General features: G+C 40.1%; 1 protein-coding gene across 2 annotated transcripts in view; it reads right to left on the reverse strand.

The window, feature by feature from the left end:
* Positions 1-3,735: 3,735 nt before the first annotated feature.
* The window catches only part of SLAIN1 (SLAIN motif family member 1), a 59,332-nt gene continuing 45,070 nt past the window's right edge, over positions 3,736-17,997 (reverse strand). For both annotated transcript variants that reach the window (XM_077855279.1, XM_077855280.1), the window contains 4 exons: positions 16,976-17,317; positions 10,289-10,444; positions 6,576-6,858; positions 3,736-4,830 (listed from right to left, as the gene is read on the reverse strand). In XM_077855279.1, the coding sequence (XP_077711405.1) occupies positions 4,755-4,830; positions 6,576-6,858; positions 10,289-10,444; positions 16,976-17,317 (857 nt within the window). In that variant the 3' untranslated portion in view covers positions 3,736-4,754. The remainder of the gene's footprint in view (positions 4,831-6,575; positions 6,859-10,288; positions 10,445-16,975; positions 17,318-17,997) is intronic.

Consider the following 17,997-nt stretch of genomic DNA (forward strand, 5'->3'; position numbering starts at 1 on the left):
TTTGTGTAAGTAAAGACTCCCAATGGATAAATTAATATAACTGACATAAATTTAAGGTTGTTGAATAAAACATTCAAACCAAAAAGTTGGAAATGAAATTTTTAAAAATATCCCTTGTAATAGCATAAAGATACCAAGTATCTAGAAATTAATCTAGCAGAGTATGCAAGCACTCTATGGAGAACTTGGCACAATTGAGAGATTAAAGAATACCTCAATCAATGAAAGACATAGACCACCATGTTCATGGATTATAAGACTCAATATTATAAAGAATCAATTTCCCTGAAATTAAGCTCTATGCAATTCCAATCAAAATTCCAACAGGATGTCTTTCTGGAATGTCATTGACTGTAAGTCTATATGTATTTTTGAATAATCCTTCCCAAGACACTCCTAAGGGAAAACATGATAGCAAGATTGCTTTGCTGTTTGGCAAAACTTATTATAAGGCCACAGTACTGTTCTTAAAACAGTACAGTTCTGGAATTCTGCAAGAACAGACAGTTGAAATAGACACACACAAAAGCATTTGCTTTATGACAAAGAAAAACTGGGGGAAGGATAGAGTTTTCAGTGTTTTTAGAACCACTAGATAACCATATGGACAATAAAAAATATAGGTGGAAAGGAAAATAATAAATCTTTGAGAATACAGAATAAGTTCATGACTCTAGGGTAGGAAAATACTCTTTAAAACACAAAATGGCTAATCTTAAAAAGGGAGTATGTGGTACTATATTAAAGTTAATAAGTCTATCAAAATACACCATAAAGATAATTAAAAGGTAGGCTACACAGTGTGAAGATGTGACACCTGGAACTGACAAAAGACTCAGAGAGCAGGCTTTATAAAGAACTACTACAGGGACACCTGGGTGGCTCAGTCAGTGGTTGATGACTGCCTTTGGCTCAGTTTGTAGTTCCGGGGTCCTGGAATGGAGTCCCACATCAGGCTCCCACAGGGAGCCTGCCCCTCTCTGTGTCTCTCATGAATAAATAAAATCTTAAAAACAAAAAACAAAAAACTACTATAAACCAGTCAGAAAACTCCAACAGAAAAATGGGCCAAAGACCTGAAAAGGAATCCATGGAAGATATACCAATGTTCAGTATATCTGCTGAAAAGGTATTTGATCTCCACTAGCAACAATGGAAATGCAAATTGAAACCGTGACACACTACTGCACACCCACCCATAGGTTAAAAAGGCAAAGACACTATAAATAATACAGAGGGTGTATTGTAACTGGAATTTTCATACTGTGTACAGATACGGTGTTACAGTCACTTTGGAAAGGAGACTGGCATTATCTAGTACAGTTGATGGCAATGTTTTGGAGGCAGTGTTTCACAGGCAGTTTGTAAGATCCTTGTCTCCAGGTTTTAATGTTCTGGTGTCATCCTCTCATCCTGAATGAGGGCTGGACGAGGTGACTGGCTTCTAAAACACAGAATATGGAAAAGTAATGGAATATTGCTTCCAAGATTAAGTTATAGAAGACTAACTTCTGTACTTCCGGTTCACTTTCTTGTACTTTTCACTTGTTCACTCTGAAGCAGCAAGCCACTGTGCCATCAGCTGCCCAAGGGGAGGTCTGTGTGGGAGAAACAGAGGACGGCCTCTGCTCAGTGGTACACAAGGAAATGAATCCTGCTAACAGCCCTGTGAGTAAGCATGGAGAGGATTCTGGCCCAGGCCCGTCTCCACACCACCGCAGCCTCATATGCCAGAGGACTGTGCTAGGCTGGGGCCAGATTTCAGACCCATGGAAACTGTGAGATACTGTGTGAGGCCATTAAATCTTGTGGGAACTGGTTACATTGTGAAATATATATTCACTATATATTTGCTAATGCAAATTTCCATTTGTGAAAATGAAGCTCTCAGGTCCTCCTCCTGCATCAGGCTCAGTTACCTGAATAGAAGCTAGAAGGCACACATGCCCAGCTCCTGGTCCTTCGTCCTCTTACCGATCTAGACTCACTGTGATGATCTTAGTCCCAATCGTGGGGAACTCCATCCTTCTGCCTGCCAGCCTGAAGTACCTGTTTTCGTTTTTGAACAGAGTATATGCAAGCCATAAAGAAATCCTGACGCTCCTCTTTTAGAATACACCCCAAAGCTGAGCATTATTACTACCCCCATTGTGACCCTTCTGGTCCAATTCCTCTTTTGCCTGGATTACTGCCATCTTCTAGTGTTACCAAATGCCAGGGTGATATATTTAAACCTAAGTCAAATCATGAACTCTGCTGCTCAAAATGGTGCCCAGCCCCCCTTGCAGAGTAAAAACAAAACTCACCGTGGCCCATAGCACCCTACATGATCTCACTCTCACCTCTACCAGTTTTTCTTGGCTGGTCTGCTTGCAGCCGCACTGACCTCTCTGCTCTTCCTCCAGCACACCAGGCCTGCTCCATCCTAAACTTTTGTGGGGGTGTGGTTCCTTCCTTTCCAGCTGTCTTTCTCAGAGGAGGTTCTGTGAATCACCCGAGGGCAAGTCCCATAGGTCTAGGGGGTGGGGCTTGACAATCTGCATTTCTAATAGATCCCATCCAGTATATGCAATGTGTTTTCTCCTGTGCATCTAGAATAATTGTTATAGACCACCCTAGGGAGGATTGTGAAAATAATCAGGGATACCACTTTGTGTTCTGTAGAACTTCAGGGGAAAAAGAGTATGAAGTAATTTTAGAACTAACTTTCCATCTCCCAAGTCTACAAGGGTCAAGTCCTTAAGGAGACCTAGCCAGGTGACATTTAATTGTGTGATCTCTCCCTGTCTCGATTTGCTCTTGTTTTGAACACCCCCCCCCCTACTTTGAGCACCTTTTGTTCCGTCCCAGAGTAGCATGGACCTAGTCTGTGATTCGAGTGAATCCATTAATTGTCCGTTAATCACTTGTTCATTTACCGTCTCTCCCTCCAACTAGGATGTGAGTATCCACAGCGCAGAGCTCTTTATCATCCCAAGGGCTGAACAGACTTTTGAATGGAAATATTTAAATTGAAAATGAATAATTTCCTCAGAACAGTAGCTCATTTTTTAAAGGCGTACTGAATACATGTGCTCACTGGAAGAGAGCAGAGAAGTGGGGAAAACAGATTTTTGAGATTACCTAACCTTGGATTTATAAGTCAGCTTCACTATTAGCTTTAACTTGCCACTTTGGCTCAGTGTTTTTATTTTGTAAATGGTGAGAACAGTGGGTGGTTTGGAATAGACAAATGCACAGGAAATCTCTCTCCAGGATAGTGTACCTCATGAAGTGCTCAAATATTACTTTGGAATGATGTGTAAGTTTCTATTTTAATATTTAACATTAAAACCTTTGCCTAACCTTTCCATAGTACCTTCAGGTGAAAAGTTTTCCAACATTTATCAGATGTAACAGAATAATATTTTGCTGATATGGAGACAACACTTCAAATTCAACCCCCATGAAATGTTAATCTCCATGGACAGTGTTCATCTGTAGGTAAATTTCTGGGCAAGAGACTGAGTTTCGATGGCCTTTCTAAATGGGACCTAAACCTCACTGCAAAACCAAAACCTTCCATTCCCTATCAAGAGAAGTCTAGAGAAATGGTGAAATGTGAACACCTTGCCTACAACATTAGCTATAAATGTTCTACACAAGAACATAGCAACAGCAACTGCTTTCACAATGATAGTGAAACACAGAAGTGGTATTTATACTGCTCATGCTGCACATTCATGCGTGACCTGATATTGCTGAAATAGTCTTTATTTCTGAACATTCCAAAAGAGCAGTGTACACAGTAACAAATATTAAGTCATATACCATAAGAAAGCATTCATTAGTGCAAATGGGTTTTGTAAAAGGTCTATCAAAAAGATTTATTTGCTTTAAAATGCATCCATTTCCAGAAGCATTGTTAATAAAACATTACAGTTTCTCATCCTCTGTAATAAAGTATTGAAAATCAATCATGGTACAGGAGCAAACATTGCAGGTATTAAGTGCAATGAGCCTGTGATGCCTTTATAAATCTGAAACCCATGTAGGACAATAAATTAACAATGAAAAAGACATGACGATCTAACTGCTGTCTGGCTGTCTCCTTGCAATGCTTCAGCTTATATTGTGCTCGTTCAACATAAAATTAGGTCTTTCAAAGTGTATGGTGGATTTTCACTGATCTATCCCTAGAGCTAAAAAAATAGTACCTTACCACAAAAATATTTTTATGGCACAAAATTTAAGTTGCTCCATAGTGGTTCACGTAGGTGTAAAAAGAAATAGGCACAAAAAATAAAATTCCTGTAAACTATAAAAAAGTAAATTTCAAAGCATAAATTATAGAACCTAGTTGTAAATATGCCATGTATTAAAAAACAGAACACATAAGGAAAGGATGTTTAGAACACGTAAGTATATGGAACAAGTTACTGTAAAAAAAAAAATCATGGCAAAGAAAGCATTATTGATACATCTCAATTCTCTCAAAAAGTGTTCAGGGACATAGCAGTTCTACAAAAAACCTCCTAGATCTAAGTGTCACGATACCGCAGCCATGGATGTGAGATTGGGGCGGTATTCTCTCAGGCAAATAATTAAGTGCAATCATTAGTCTCTGGCGCTCGGTCCGTTGAAAAACAATGCAGTAAATATGTTAAAATGCAGAAGGGAAAGAATATCCCGACGTTCACGGTTACCTAGCCAGCTAGGTAACTCGACCCTCATTTCCACTCCTTTCCTGGGCTCCAAGGGCGCGTGCAACCGCATCAGTAGCAACCGTCTCTCCAGCTTCCATCCCTCAGGGTGCTGAGCGAAGACAGAGGCTTTGGAGGCTGAAGGAAACTACAGAGACAGAAACACAGACTGTTACGACACTCCCAGGAGTCGCAGGCCACTTGTTCTGTGCTGCTTTCCTCCACGCCCGCGCCAGTGGGGACAACCTACTAGCACTTTCCCAGAGCGTGCCAGGGCTTCACGCGGTGACCCTTACCCCATGCTCACTGGCTGGAAATCCCATTCTTGGCACACCACTGTGCGTGTTGTGTGTGTGCGTGAGTTGCAACGTATCCTTACTGGACAAAGTATTTTAAAATCAAAGAAAAAGATAAACTGTCTAAAAACAAATGATTACTTCCTTGAATACAAAAAGTAAATTCACATGCAGAGAATGTCAGTCTTATAAATAAAGATGTCCCTATCACACTGGCAAAGAATCGACAAAGAATAATACCCTGCATTTGCCTAGGTTTGGGGGAAACATCCTCTCCTAGGGCCTGGCAGTGACCACCTTTATGGGAGATTAATTTGGAGACCTACTCAAGAACAAAGGGAGCCATCATAATTACCTACATATATCAAATAATGTGATTCTATTCCGGCATGAATATAACCCACATCTGCATTTTCAGCCGGGGGGAGAATAGGCCAGAATCTATTAAACATGTAACAAAATGCTTTCTCTGGGGAAGAGGATTATGGGTTCACTTTTGTTTACTTTTATGTGTGTTTTTTTTTTTTTAAATAGTTTCTGAATTTGTTTTTGATCTGAGCACCTGTTACTTCTAATCAGAAACAAAAATATTCACACAGACACATAAGGAATGAAAAACTGTTCGGACATCCCTTTCATACTGTTGCTAGGTCCATCCCTCTCCTCTCCTTTAGAGCCTAGTTTCTCGGGGGTAGATATCTGTGGTTACTGCCTCCACTGTCTCCCTTTCCAAACTATCCTCAACCCACTTCTATGGAATTCTTGTTGACCTACAACACTTCAAGATATCCAGTTCTAGAAAGGTACATCATGATTCTGAGCTTGTCTAATCTGTGCCTAACAACTAAATCTGGAATTTGAAAGAGTAAAAAAAAAAAGAAAAAAAATATTCCAGTTGGACCATACTAAACTTACCAACATAAGCTAACAAAGGCCCAGCTTAGTATCACTAAGGTGCTTTTTCAGGTACACCTGGGGGCAGAGTATGCATGTGCCGAATATATTTGCTTATTTTGATCAAAGTTTATTGCTCCAACAAGTATTTACAATTGTATCCTGTACCAGGCATAGTCCTTAGCACTGGGGTTTTATATTCGTGAAAACTCCCACCCCCGTCCCCGTGAGCTTACATCCTAGAGAGAACAGTCAGACCATTAACTGATAAATGAAGACAGTCTATAGTCCCTCAGATGGTGATAAATGCTATGGGGGAGGAGGAGAGTAAGAAAGGAGTTACAACCACCACTGGAGTTGTGCTGGTGGAAGAGGGGTCACCTGGGCAAAGTCCTGAAGGAGGGAGAACAGGCCCTGTGCCTAACATGGGGAAAGGAAAGTACACTAATGCTCTGGCGATGGAGTTTACCTGGTAGACTAAAGCAAACAGTGTATTTTGTACACTGTTTGTACTCTGTTGTACTCACAGAGAAGTGAGGAGGGAGGAAGGGACGCCCCCACCCCAGCACTTTCCAGAGGAAGGAGGTCAGAAGTCAGGCCCTAAAGGGCAGCATGCCAGAGACGGGAAAAGTGAGGATGGTTTCCCAAGCAGTTTCCAATTTCAAACTGCAAAAGAGGTTACAGAGCAAACAAAGGTTCCTACCTCCGAACAGGCTGTGCAATTTTGCTTCGAGGAAGGTTACTCCCATTTATTGCCAGTGAAGGTCTTGGAAGAGCGCTGCGGCCCATCACCCCAGATGCCGCAGCCTTGTTTGGGGTGGGGATCCCCGTGCTGGCGTACAATTGGAGGCCATTGGATACGGGCATGCTGCTGCCACCTTGAACAGTGGGACTCACATAGGCCGTGGCTTTAAGAGGCTGTCGCACAGACACAGGGAAATGTCCCACGCTGTGGATTCTGTGTTGAAGCTGTCCTGGGGATGGAACTAGAAAGGAAAGGACAGGTATTGGAGAGGCACCTATACTGCTACCCAACTTTTAGGAAATGCACCTTTATTCAAGACCAATAAAGGCAGAACGGTAATATACGGAGAAAAGAAATGTGGGTCCCAGGCAGCATTTAGTACTAGAAAATTCTATTTCTTGGTAAGAATCTCCTGTCCTGTCAATCAGCAATGTTTCTGAGCACCTAACTAGATCTAGAAGCTACATCTAACAACAACTTCCTTTCCTTTAACAAATGGAACCATCTGAGTTCTCATAGGACAGTTTTTTCCTGCTTGTTTGGAAGACATTAGGATTTTCTTGATGGTTGCATGGAAAAAAAAAAAAAGACGATTAATACAGGGATGACAGCAAGACAGAGCTGACATCAATAGGTTACAAACAGCTCATTACAGGTTAAATATTTTCATCATGGCATTTGATCTCCTAGGATTGGTGGGAAGAGTAAATGAGTTAATCCACACAAAGCCTTTGAGTGGTGCCCGACACTTAGTAACCACTCAACCAGTGCTACTATTACCTTGATAACGAAAGCAAAATCTGTAAAATGAAGAGAGCTCCTTGGGTAAGAACTCTTAAAAACTGTGTCAATATACTTACACACCCAACATTTTCTAAAACAGTTTAGCTGATTTTGAACTTAACCATAAGATAGGGAGAAAGAAAAAAGATGTCCATAGTTTTATTTACTGTCTCTTGAATTATTCCTTAATGATTAGTTTTTAGTGTATATTACGTGAAATCTGTACACAGGAATGCTGATGCACATGTAGTCAAAGCTCAATGCAAACAGGTCTATGCAAGATTCTGCTGTAGTTTTGATCCTACCGGGTTTTTGTGACACAGTACAACTTCTCAGGAGTCTCTAAGTTCCTTTCCAACCAATTCTACAATTCCTTAAAAAGGTAGCTATTAACCATGAATCTTTCAATGCATTAGTATGGTATATTTGTTACACCTGATGAGCCAATGCAAGGGGTTAATAGGGGAAATAAGGAAACGAAGGGATAGGTGGAAATATATGGATACTCTGTTACTTCTCAATTGCTTGGTAAATCTAAAACTGCCAGAAAAAAAGTCTAAACTTAAAAATTCAATGTGAATTTGGCTCAACTTCTCTTTAAAAATATAAAGTACACAAATTTTAAGTCTAGCACTCAATTTTCAAAGTGCACATGCTTATGTAGACCACTAGTCACACCAAGATATGGAATATTACCTGCACCCCAGAAGGCTCTCATCCCCCTTCCCACGCAATGTTCCCATAATAGTAACAGTGATTCTCACTTTATTACCACAGATTGGTTATTCCTACTCTGAACTTCATACAAATGGAATTATACAGTACGTTCTCTGGCTTCTTTCACTCAACATCATGTTTTTGAGATTCAACCACATTGTTTCCACTGCTATGTAGTATTCAGTTATATGAATGTCAAATCTGTGTGCCTGATGACGAAAGGCTGGGTTATTTCCAGTTTGGGGTTTTGTGAACATTCTTGAATGTGTTTCAGGGTTCATATGCACTCATTATGTATGCTATGTTCCAAATTCTGTATTCAGGATAAATGAAGTTCGCAAAGTCACTGAATACAACATCAAAATACAAAAATCAACTATCTCTAAATACCAGCAAAGTAGAAACTAAAACTTATAAGAATGCTACCTATAAAAAATTTCAAAATCAGACATTTAGGAATAAATTTAACTATGATGCATAAAACATGGAGTCAGAGTTAACACAAATTCCAAATCATTACCGCATTTGTTACCATCAAAATTGTATTCTCCCATTCTACACTAATACTATCAACTTTTGCACTCAACTATAGCACTGTGTACTTACTTTAAATTTCATCAAAATCTGGGCAATTATCCCAACTGCCTCACATAAAATAGTAGCTCTCCGTTTCCCACCATTAGCAAATTTCACAGGTTGTCTTCTGTGTCTTTACACAAGTCATTTATTCCAATATTAACAGATCAAGCCCTAAGATATGGCCCTATGACATTCGTTTACTCATGCATTCAAACATTTGCTGCAAACTCATTAAATACTGGGCAGCATGCCAGGTTCAGGGTGCAGAAAATCATCCAAGCTAGGGCCCAAGCCCAGAGGGAGCTGATAACCTAGTATGCAAGATGAATATAAGGACCGTAAAATACGACACACTGAAAAACAAAGGTAAGCAACAAAAATCGAATCCATCCTAGGGATGTTTTGGGGGTTTATGGGGAGGCCCATTAGGGTCATCAAACATTTAAAGAGTGTGTGGTGTCTGGCTGCAGGATAAAGGTTAATAGCAATAAACTGCATAAAGAAAGGAGAAGAAGAGCTTGTGAGAGTCAGAATATGTTTGTACTTAAAAGCATAAACTCTGGGGTAACCAGAACATTTCTAGCTCTATTCCTTCGCCTGCGTGGCCTTGTGTAAATGGTAACATGATTTGTTTCCTCATCTGCAAAATGGGAACAAGGACAGACAGCTGCCTCACAGGGTTGTTGGCAGAACCAAGACAACAGACATAAACTGGATAAGCACAGTTCCTTGAGCAGAGTAAATGTCCTTTCAAAATGAAAAACTGTCACATGGAGGGGAAATATCACTTGGGCCCCAAAATTGGCTCCAAGGGAGAAGGGCTTCAAACCACTCTGGGTGTAGATTTACTTAGACATCTGGCTGATGACTCCTGGCCACCAGCACACTCCAAAGACACATCAGTCTCCCACATTTTGGCCACATTGTTAACTGGGACTGTGACCCTCAGTCTGCCCCCCAGGGGCCGTTCTCAGACTTGACCCCAACTACTCACATAAACTGCATGAGTTGGAATGGGAGGGGGAACCTGGAACCACCATGTCCCCACACAGAATAAAAACACATGAATGTGAGATTTCACACACATCACATTGCTCACTGCAGAGTAAAACGTACAGAGAATGAATGGCAGACTATGTGGTAAGCTGAAGGAGAGCAGGTAAGTACTACTTTACACACTAAAATAGAACTTCATGTTGGGAGGAACAAACCTATGGACTGGCGAAAAATAAGGCCAAAGTAACAGCAAGACTGAACAAGTATCCCTTCTTCAGAGTAAAGGCATCAAGCAGATACAGCTAGAAAAAGACAGATCTGCAAGGAAACAGGTTATTTTTGTTTATACGGCAAGCGAGCAAATCAAACATGTAGTACTTCTGCTATTCTTGGGTAGAGAAGATTGAATATAATTTACTGCTACTTAATTCATTAATATATACACTGATGAAAATACCAAATTGTACTAGTGAAGTTAAAAAAAAAGTAACAAGTTTCCTTGCCATATTCTTGACATGGAGTAAGATATTTTTCTAATTGTGTTACAACTAAAACTTACTAAAAAAAAAAAAAAAATTACAAATTGTCATACTTACTGCAAGACTGTATTCTTGAAATCCCATTTCCAGCGCCATGCAAGCTCGAGTCAAAACTCTGACTATTTCTCACGGTGACTGGAGAACTTGCACTGCTGCTGACAGCAGTTGTACTTGGCATCCGAGCTAGATTAGGCATACTTCTTCGGAGCTTGTCTAGAAAAGAAAATAATTTTAAAGATCATAAGGTTTATGCCAATTAAAATACTAGCTTTCAAAAGTAAACATAAATGATAATATGCCGAATAACAAAAAAATTATCATGTGTGTTATGAACTCTAACAAGCTACCATAGAATTCACCTTCTGTATAAAGAATATACTCGGTATTTCCAGAAAGGTTCTACCAAATAAGCTGTTTATTTAAAAAAAAAAAAAAAAGTGTTCTATAAAAAGACCCAGGGATTAGCTCATCAATTAGCTATTTCTTTTTTTTAAAATATTTTATTTATTTATTCATGAGAGACACAGAGAGAGAGGCAGAGAGAGAGGCAGGCTCCATGCATGGAGCCCGACATGGGACTCGATCCCAGGTCTCCAAGATCACGCCCTGGGGCCAAGGCAGACGTTCAACGGCTGAGCCACCCGGGCATCCCTAGCTATCTGCTTCCATACAACAAGTGGGTAAAACTGTATCAAAGTGAGGTTAGAGAATAATTTTATAGTCAACCATTTAGTTTTTTTTTTTTTTTAAAAAAGCACTATAAATTGTTACATATTAACAAAAAACCCTCCAAGAATCAAGACCAACACTTTATCTTTTGCTAGCATATGAAAATGGAATTATTAAAATTCTAACTTGATATGTTTTGAGATACCCACTCATCACATCAGTATGACTCCTATTAACTTCTGGAAAGTTTTAACTAGGAGCATGCCACTAAAGCTCTCAGAGACGGCTTCCGTGTCCTCCTCCTTGCTGAGTACATACTCTGCCACTAAGGGGCAGCAGAGGGCCGCCCACAGATCTCCGGGGCCGCGGAGCTGGTAATTCAACGCAAGACTGCAGCCCTGAGACACACACCGCCCCCAAACTAATGCCCCCAAACTAATGTGCGTGTAACAGGTCACTCACTCAAGTTCAGAAAACAAAGGATCTATTTGCACACTAAGCCAAAATCCCCATTCAAGTACAAAACCGAATTCGTTTCCTCCTCCCCTCCACACAGGGCTGTCTACACTCTTAACTGGGACCTGCTGGCTCCACCCTGATCAGCAAGTCACCTGATCTGGAAATGGAGGCCATCTCCTCCGATTCACCTTCCTTCTTCTATACCCTCGCCCCCAAGTCCTGTCAGTTCTGCCTCACAGTTAATGAATCTTCCACTGCATCTGGTTCAGGCCTCATTGTTTTATCACCCACATTTTCACAAAAGCCCCTTAATGGGTCTCCAAGCACCCTCTTATCCCTCTAACCCATCCTTCACACAACCTGCTCCACTCTTCCTGGAGCACAAGCACACTCCAGTCACCCTCTTAAATACTTCCAATTACTCTCCCATCTTCATCTGAAAGCCCCAAGCCCCTGGGCATGGCCTACGTGAGACCCTTCAAGGTACAGGCTCCTGTCCTTTCTCAGCCTTATCTCCTGCTGCTCCCACCCCTCAGCTTATTTGCCTACCACAGTGGATGAACCAGGTTCCCAATGCATCACACACTCTTGCATCTGTCACATGCTGGTCTCTCCACTTGGCCACGTTTTCCCCACTTTGTGGAATGAACAAATGAACGAGGGCACCAGAATTTACTGTGTACATACTCAATGCCAGGCACCGTAGAAAATTTTGGGGATACCTCAGTGTACTACAGGTACAGTTCCTGACTCTGAGTTTTCTAGTCTAGATAGACCAAGGTTTCTCAATCTTTCTTCCATTATCAATCCTAAGAAGAAAACCTAAAATATATTTAACATTAAATCTTGTTTCTCCTCAAATAAATATTGAAAAAGAATGTCTTGAAACTTTGATACATCTTAAACTTCGGAGGACCACAAACTATTATAAAATATCTCATGCTTTTCACACATGCCCCACTGTCCAAGATAATTTTATTTTTATTGGTATGTGTCCTAAAGCAGTAATAGACACATATCAGGACACTCAAGTTTGTGGTCACTTTCTTTCAAGCTAAATCAGAAAACAAATGATGTACTTGAACAGTAATCCAAAAGGTGTCCAAGGACAAAATCAAACTCATCTCTTCTTTTTCCCTCTCTTTTTACATTACTTATACACAGTTCCTGTGGCCTGTCCAGCAATTTTAGCCTCCTTGGAGTAGTCTAGGGAAAAGACAGAAAATTAAGCAAGTATGTTTACTTATAAAATAACCATAAGAAAGTATAATGAGAAATTGTAAAGAGAGCTAGGGTAGGACCAAAAAGAATTGTATCAATCTAGCGAAATTCCTCCAAGCTGAGGTATCTACCACTCCCCACCATGTCCTTACTTCTTGTGCATATTTCTAGAGTAATAATGCTCAAGTACTGCCAATGGACTGTTTGATTTCTTGACCATTTTCCTCATTATCTCCTTTAGGAGGCCTATCTTTAAGGCCTATTTTTAACAACCATTTGAGTCTCCTATTCCCAAATTCTAGTTAAAATTCCTAACCCCAGGCAGCCGGCATTTAATACATCCGGCAAGTATTATTTATATGTATGCTTGCAGAGGGTGTGTGGTAGGATAAATGAGAGAAAGGTAAATCTTAGACCTGACATCTAGATCTTCGAATATCACAGTAACTGGCATGAAGAGTGAGCCTATGTCAGTGCAAGACTAAATCACTCTGACTATATATATATTTAAGCAGCAACAAGGCCCAGGGAAAGAATTCTGTGCTATGATTTAGAACATCAATTGTGTTTTCTATATTTCTAAGTTTCCAAACTAATATTTACATAAAAGTTTTCATATATATACAAGGGTTGAAAATAGTATCATAAACATCTGTATGTTTTCTACCTAGATAGACTAGTTTTCATTCTGCCATAATTAATTCATCTATCTATACACACACACACACACACACACACACACACACTTGTTTGCTTAATCTACAAAAAAACTGCAGAAATCTTGAGACTAATTACCGTCTCCCTCAATTTTAATACGATGCCATGACTTCCATTAAACACATGGAATATTTTCTTCCTGATATTTTGAAGTTTAATAAATTAGTCACTATGACATCCCTTAGCTGCCACTGTTTTCTTTTACATTTTAAATCTGAAAGTACTCAGGTACTTTGAAATCTTTGGTAGCACCTAAGAGATTTCTACAGAATTACAATACTGTCATGACATGTAAATATATTAACAACAGCTTTTAATAATCCACACAAAATTTTCTGAATATAGAGAATGTCTTTCATAAGCTTTACCCCCCTAAACTGCCATCATTCAAGGTTCACACAGTAGATGTGGTGGTTAGGTTTCTAATATGTTAATCTAGATGCATCTTCCTTTAAAAATCAATCTTTAATTCATATGAGCATCAAGTCAGTTTCACAAAGCTTTAAATCTGAAATATGCTCTTAAAAATAAATGCTTGCAAGTGTAAATATTTAGAACATGACTCCCCTGGGAGCTAAGCTGTGATCTCCAAGCTATGTCAGGGACCATTTGGAAATGAGGTACACTCTCCTGTCAAATAATGTGGAACATACTAATGACCATATATACTTTCATATTCAAGGAATCAAAAATAACACTCTTTCTATCTTCACAAGAAATCAACAATTTATCCTTAAGTACTGAGATGAAGCACGGGAAGCTAAAGGAACAGACCAAGGAAAGAATTCAAATGAATTTTCTCACATTAAAGCAGCAGCAAGACTTACCACTCTAGGAAACAAAGACTAAAGACTCTTCAAGAATAAAGAGATACTTGGTTACCCACCAATCTGATCTAGCCTTCCAATCAGTACAGGGTACAAGGGAGGAGCTTGGGCTAACAGGGCTTACCTCCTGTGGCTGACAATTCTTGCCATACCCTAAAAATTAGTAAAGGTCCTACAAGATTCAGTCATTTGTCACATCTGGCAAATTATTCCAAATATGCTCCTTTTAATTCTATAATCCCTGGGGCACCTGAGTGGCTCAGTGGTTGAGCATCTGCCTTCGGCTCAGGACGTGATCCCGGAGTCCTGGGATGGAGTCTGGCATGGGGCTCCCCACAGGGAACTTGCTTCTCCCTCTGCCTATGTCTCTGCCTCTCTCTGTGTCTCTCATGAATAAATAAATAAAATCTTTAAAAAAAAATCTATAACCCCTATAAATAGTCCCACAATTTTTTTTTTTTTTTTTTTTTAGTCCCACAACTTTTAAGGGCCCTCTCCTCTTCTGAACGAAGGCAGTGTAGGAGCTACAGAAGTAATATGCATATATATATGTTTATATAATAACATACTATTGGTTTCTTTTTAATTATTTTTAAATGGATCAATGATCTCAGTTATTCTCTTCTATCCATATTATTCTGGTGATTTAGAAAAACATTTGATAGATTAGTTTGAAAGTTCCCGTTCTTTACAATTTTGTACAAATGATATTCTGTGGTTAACAAATGAAGGGTCAGCTATCTGAGTCATAGTCCTACACACACACACACACACACACACACACACTTTGTGGAGGGAGGGGCAGAGAGAGAAGGAGAAGAGAATCCCAAGCTGACTCCACACCCAGCACAGAGCTCAACCTGGGGCTCAGTCTCATGACCCAAAGATCATGACCTGAGCCAAAAATCAAGAGTCGGATACTTAACTGACTGAGCCACGCAGGCACCCCACCCCGGGGAGTCATATTTTTTAAAGGGGGTACAAGAGAAGAGGGACAACCTTTATTCCCTTTCTTCAGTACTTTTACTCCAGGCAAAAGAATGGTTATTATTTCATTTCTTCCTTAGGTTGGGACAATATGCACTAGATGGTATGATGTGAAATCATACCTAAGTTTTCCAAGAAAGAGGTATTATTTGTCCACATTTTATAGCCAAAGAAATCAAAGTTTACAGAGGTGAGAAACCTGTAAAAGGCGTACAAAGTAGGACAGGACAGGACTTGGGAACCCGTGCTCTCAAGCACTCCACTGAGTGGCACGAGTCCAGCCCAAAGGACTGCTATGGCAGACCCTTTGAATGCAGAGACCAGACCGCTTAGGAAAAATAAAACCACCATGGTCGGGACACAAGCTGTGATAGGTCTCTGCTTTCTTAATAGGAACCATCCCAGCGCAGCTCCAGGGAAACGTAATACTTTTCATCGTGGCATGTAGTGTAAGGTAAAACCACTTTTCTAAGGTCAGACAATGATCCACTGACAACACTGATCAAGATGCAGAGCTAGCATCTGCTGGACAACTAGGATATGATGTCCTAAGACACCTGACAACGTGAAGAGCAACAATTCTAGGTGCCCTTTTCTGAAATTTTTTTTAAAGATTTATTTATTCATGAGAGACACACAGAAAGAGGCAGAGATACAGGCAGAGGGAGAAGCAGGTTCCCTGTGGAGAGCGTGTTGTGGGACTCGATCCCAGGATCTGGGATCACACCCCAAGTCGAAGGCAGATGCTCAACCACTGAGCCACCCAGGTGTCCTGCTTTTCCTGAATTTTAAGATGAGGCTTTCACAAAGCAGATGGAATACACTGCTTCTCTGATATTATGAGCTTTAAAAATTTGAGTTACTAGGACATTCCTTAGCTGCCACTCTTTTCTTTTAAATCTAAAATCTAAAGGTACTAAAAGGGAAATTACGACTAAAATGTTCAATATGTTCAAATGACCTCTCAATTAGCATGGATGATACAAGCACAGAAGAAGAAAAGGTGAAAACTAAAAACATGGTAACAGGTGATCACAAATATAATTTGTATTTGACCTTGCAGTACTTTTAAGTAAGTGGTTTACTTCACCCCAGGACCCGGAAATGGTGCTATCTAGTGATTAAAAAGCTGCAATAATAAATCTGGTTTATTTCTCCACATCATATGGGATTTGCATATGAGAAGTCTGACTGGTCATTAGTGTAACCGCGTAGCTGGCTTAGAAGAGTACATGATTGTTCTCCCTGTAGTTTGGAGGTCAAGGACTATGACTATAACTCCTAGAATGGAAAAGACAGATCATAAAGGAGAAAAGAATGAATATGGAAGAGAGGACACATTCTCTGACCCACCATGTTGACACTGGGGCAGATCAATTTCCCATTATTACACCAAGTCCTCTTTATCCCTCCTACTATACAGATCTTACTCCTAGATGTCAGAAGGAAAGACACATTCAGACTTGCCCTACATCTGGATGTTCCCAAGCATCACACTGTCCATATTTCCCATACATCACTCTGTGTGGAAGGCTCCATGAGGCTCCCCTGGGAGCCCAGCCAACACCACCTGCCTGTCTTGCCCCTGAATGCACAACCACATCAAGATGCCCCTCATGCATGACTCCTGTGCTGGCTACAGCATGATGCTTTTCCTGAGGCTACACATCTGTAAATCTGGAACACACACTCGGAAGCTGGTCAATTTTAGATTTAAACTTAGACCAAACTGATAAGGTCTCGAAGACATACTTAACAAATCTGGGAAATATTTACTAGTTATTTACATTGACCTTAAAACCATTTTTAAGCACATGGGAAAGATCAAAGCATATTAAAATACCAAAGGGCACATATAACCTACCTCCATTGGTCCTATTTGGTTGCTGATCTGGAGTTTGGGCTTGAGGTGAGTAATACTGTTGCTGCTGGTAATTATTTGAGGGAAAGTATTGGGTACTGGGGCTCCTCCTACATTCCCGAATGCTGGAGAAAGTCTGTGAATGGGGAATTCCTCTTTGGAAAGGTGAACATCTTGGAAGACGGGGCTGAGGTGGTGGCAAATGATCAAATTCTTCCTCGTCCTCCAGACTGAATCGATCATATTCTTGATCACTACATGTCCCCTTTTTTCCTGAACTCAATGAAACACTGGAACTATTTCTGGACACAGATGCTGAAGTGGAAGCGTAATCTTGCCTGAGACCTAGGACAACAAGAAATGGTATTACTTTAGGAGACATTTCAATCTAGCAAAAAGTAAGTTGCAATTAAGTATCAGAAGAAAATGTGTGCCACACAAACCATTCAAAGGAAGACCCATTATCTTATTCATAGTTTTCTGAATCCCAAGGAATACTAATACATTTACTTGCCAAACAGATGTCTAACATTAGACGCTTCTGTTCTGCAAAAAGACTGCCCTGATTCCAGAGAAGACTAAACATACTGCTACAATTCATCAATCAATGTCTGTCAATTTCCCCAAATGATCTCTTCTGAAATCTGGGCAGATACCTAGGAGGAGCTACCTGCCATCATTCTGAATAGTATGTTATGGGTTAGACAATTAAAATAATCAAATCTCTATCCAGGGAGGAACTTCTCCTGCTCCCCACCCCAGCTTTCAAAGTCAAAGCAAAGTTTAAAACCTGGGGTACAAAACATTTTCTAACAAGGTCGCCTTTCTGTTCTATTTGTCACTAATATTATCTTTTTCAAAGCATACTGACACTTCAATAGTTTTGGGTCATCCCAAACCACAACTATCTAAAAATAGTCAAACTGGAAGTTTCTAGTTATTTATCTCAGTGCCAATACCACAGTTTTCTTAAAGTAGAAATTGATATTAATCATTTAGCCATACATTTTCAAAAAGAGTCGCTC

This window comes from Canis aureus, chromosome 17 (assembly GCF_053574225.1).
Source record: "Canis aureus isolate CA01 chromosome 17, VMU_Caureus_v.1.0, whole genome shotgun sequence".
Lineage (NCBI taxonomy): Eukaryota > Metazoa > Chordata > Mammalia > Carnivora > Canidae > Canis > Canis aureus.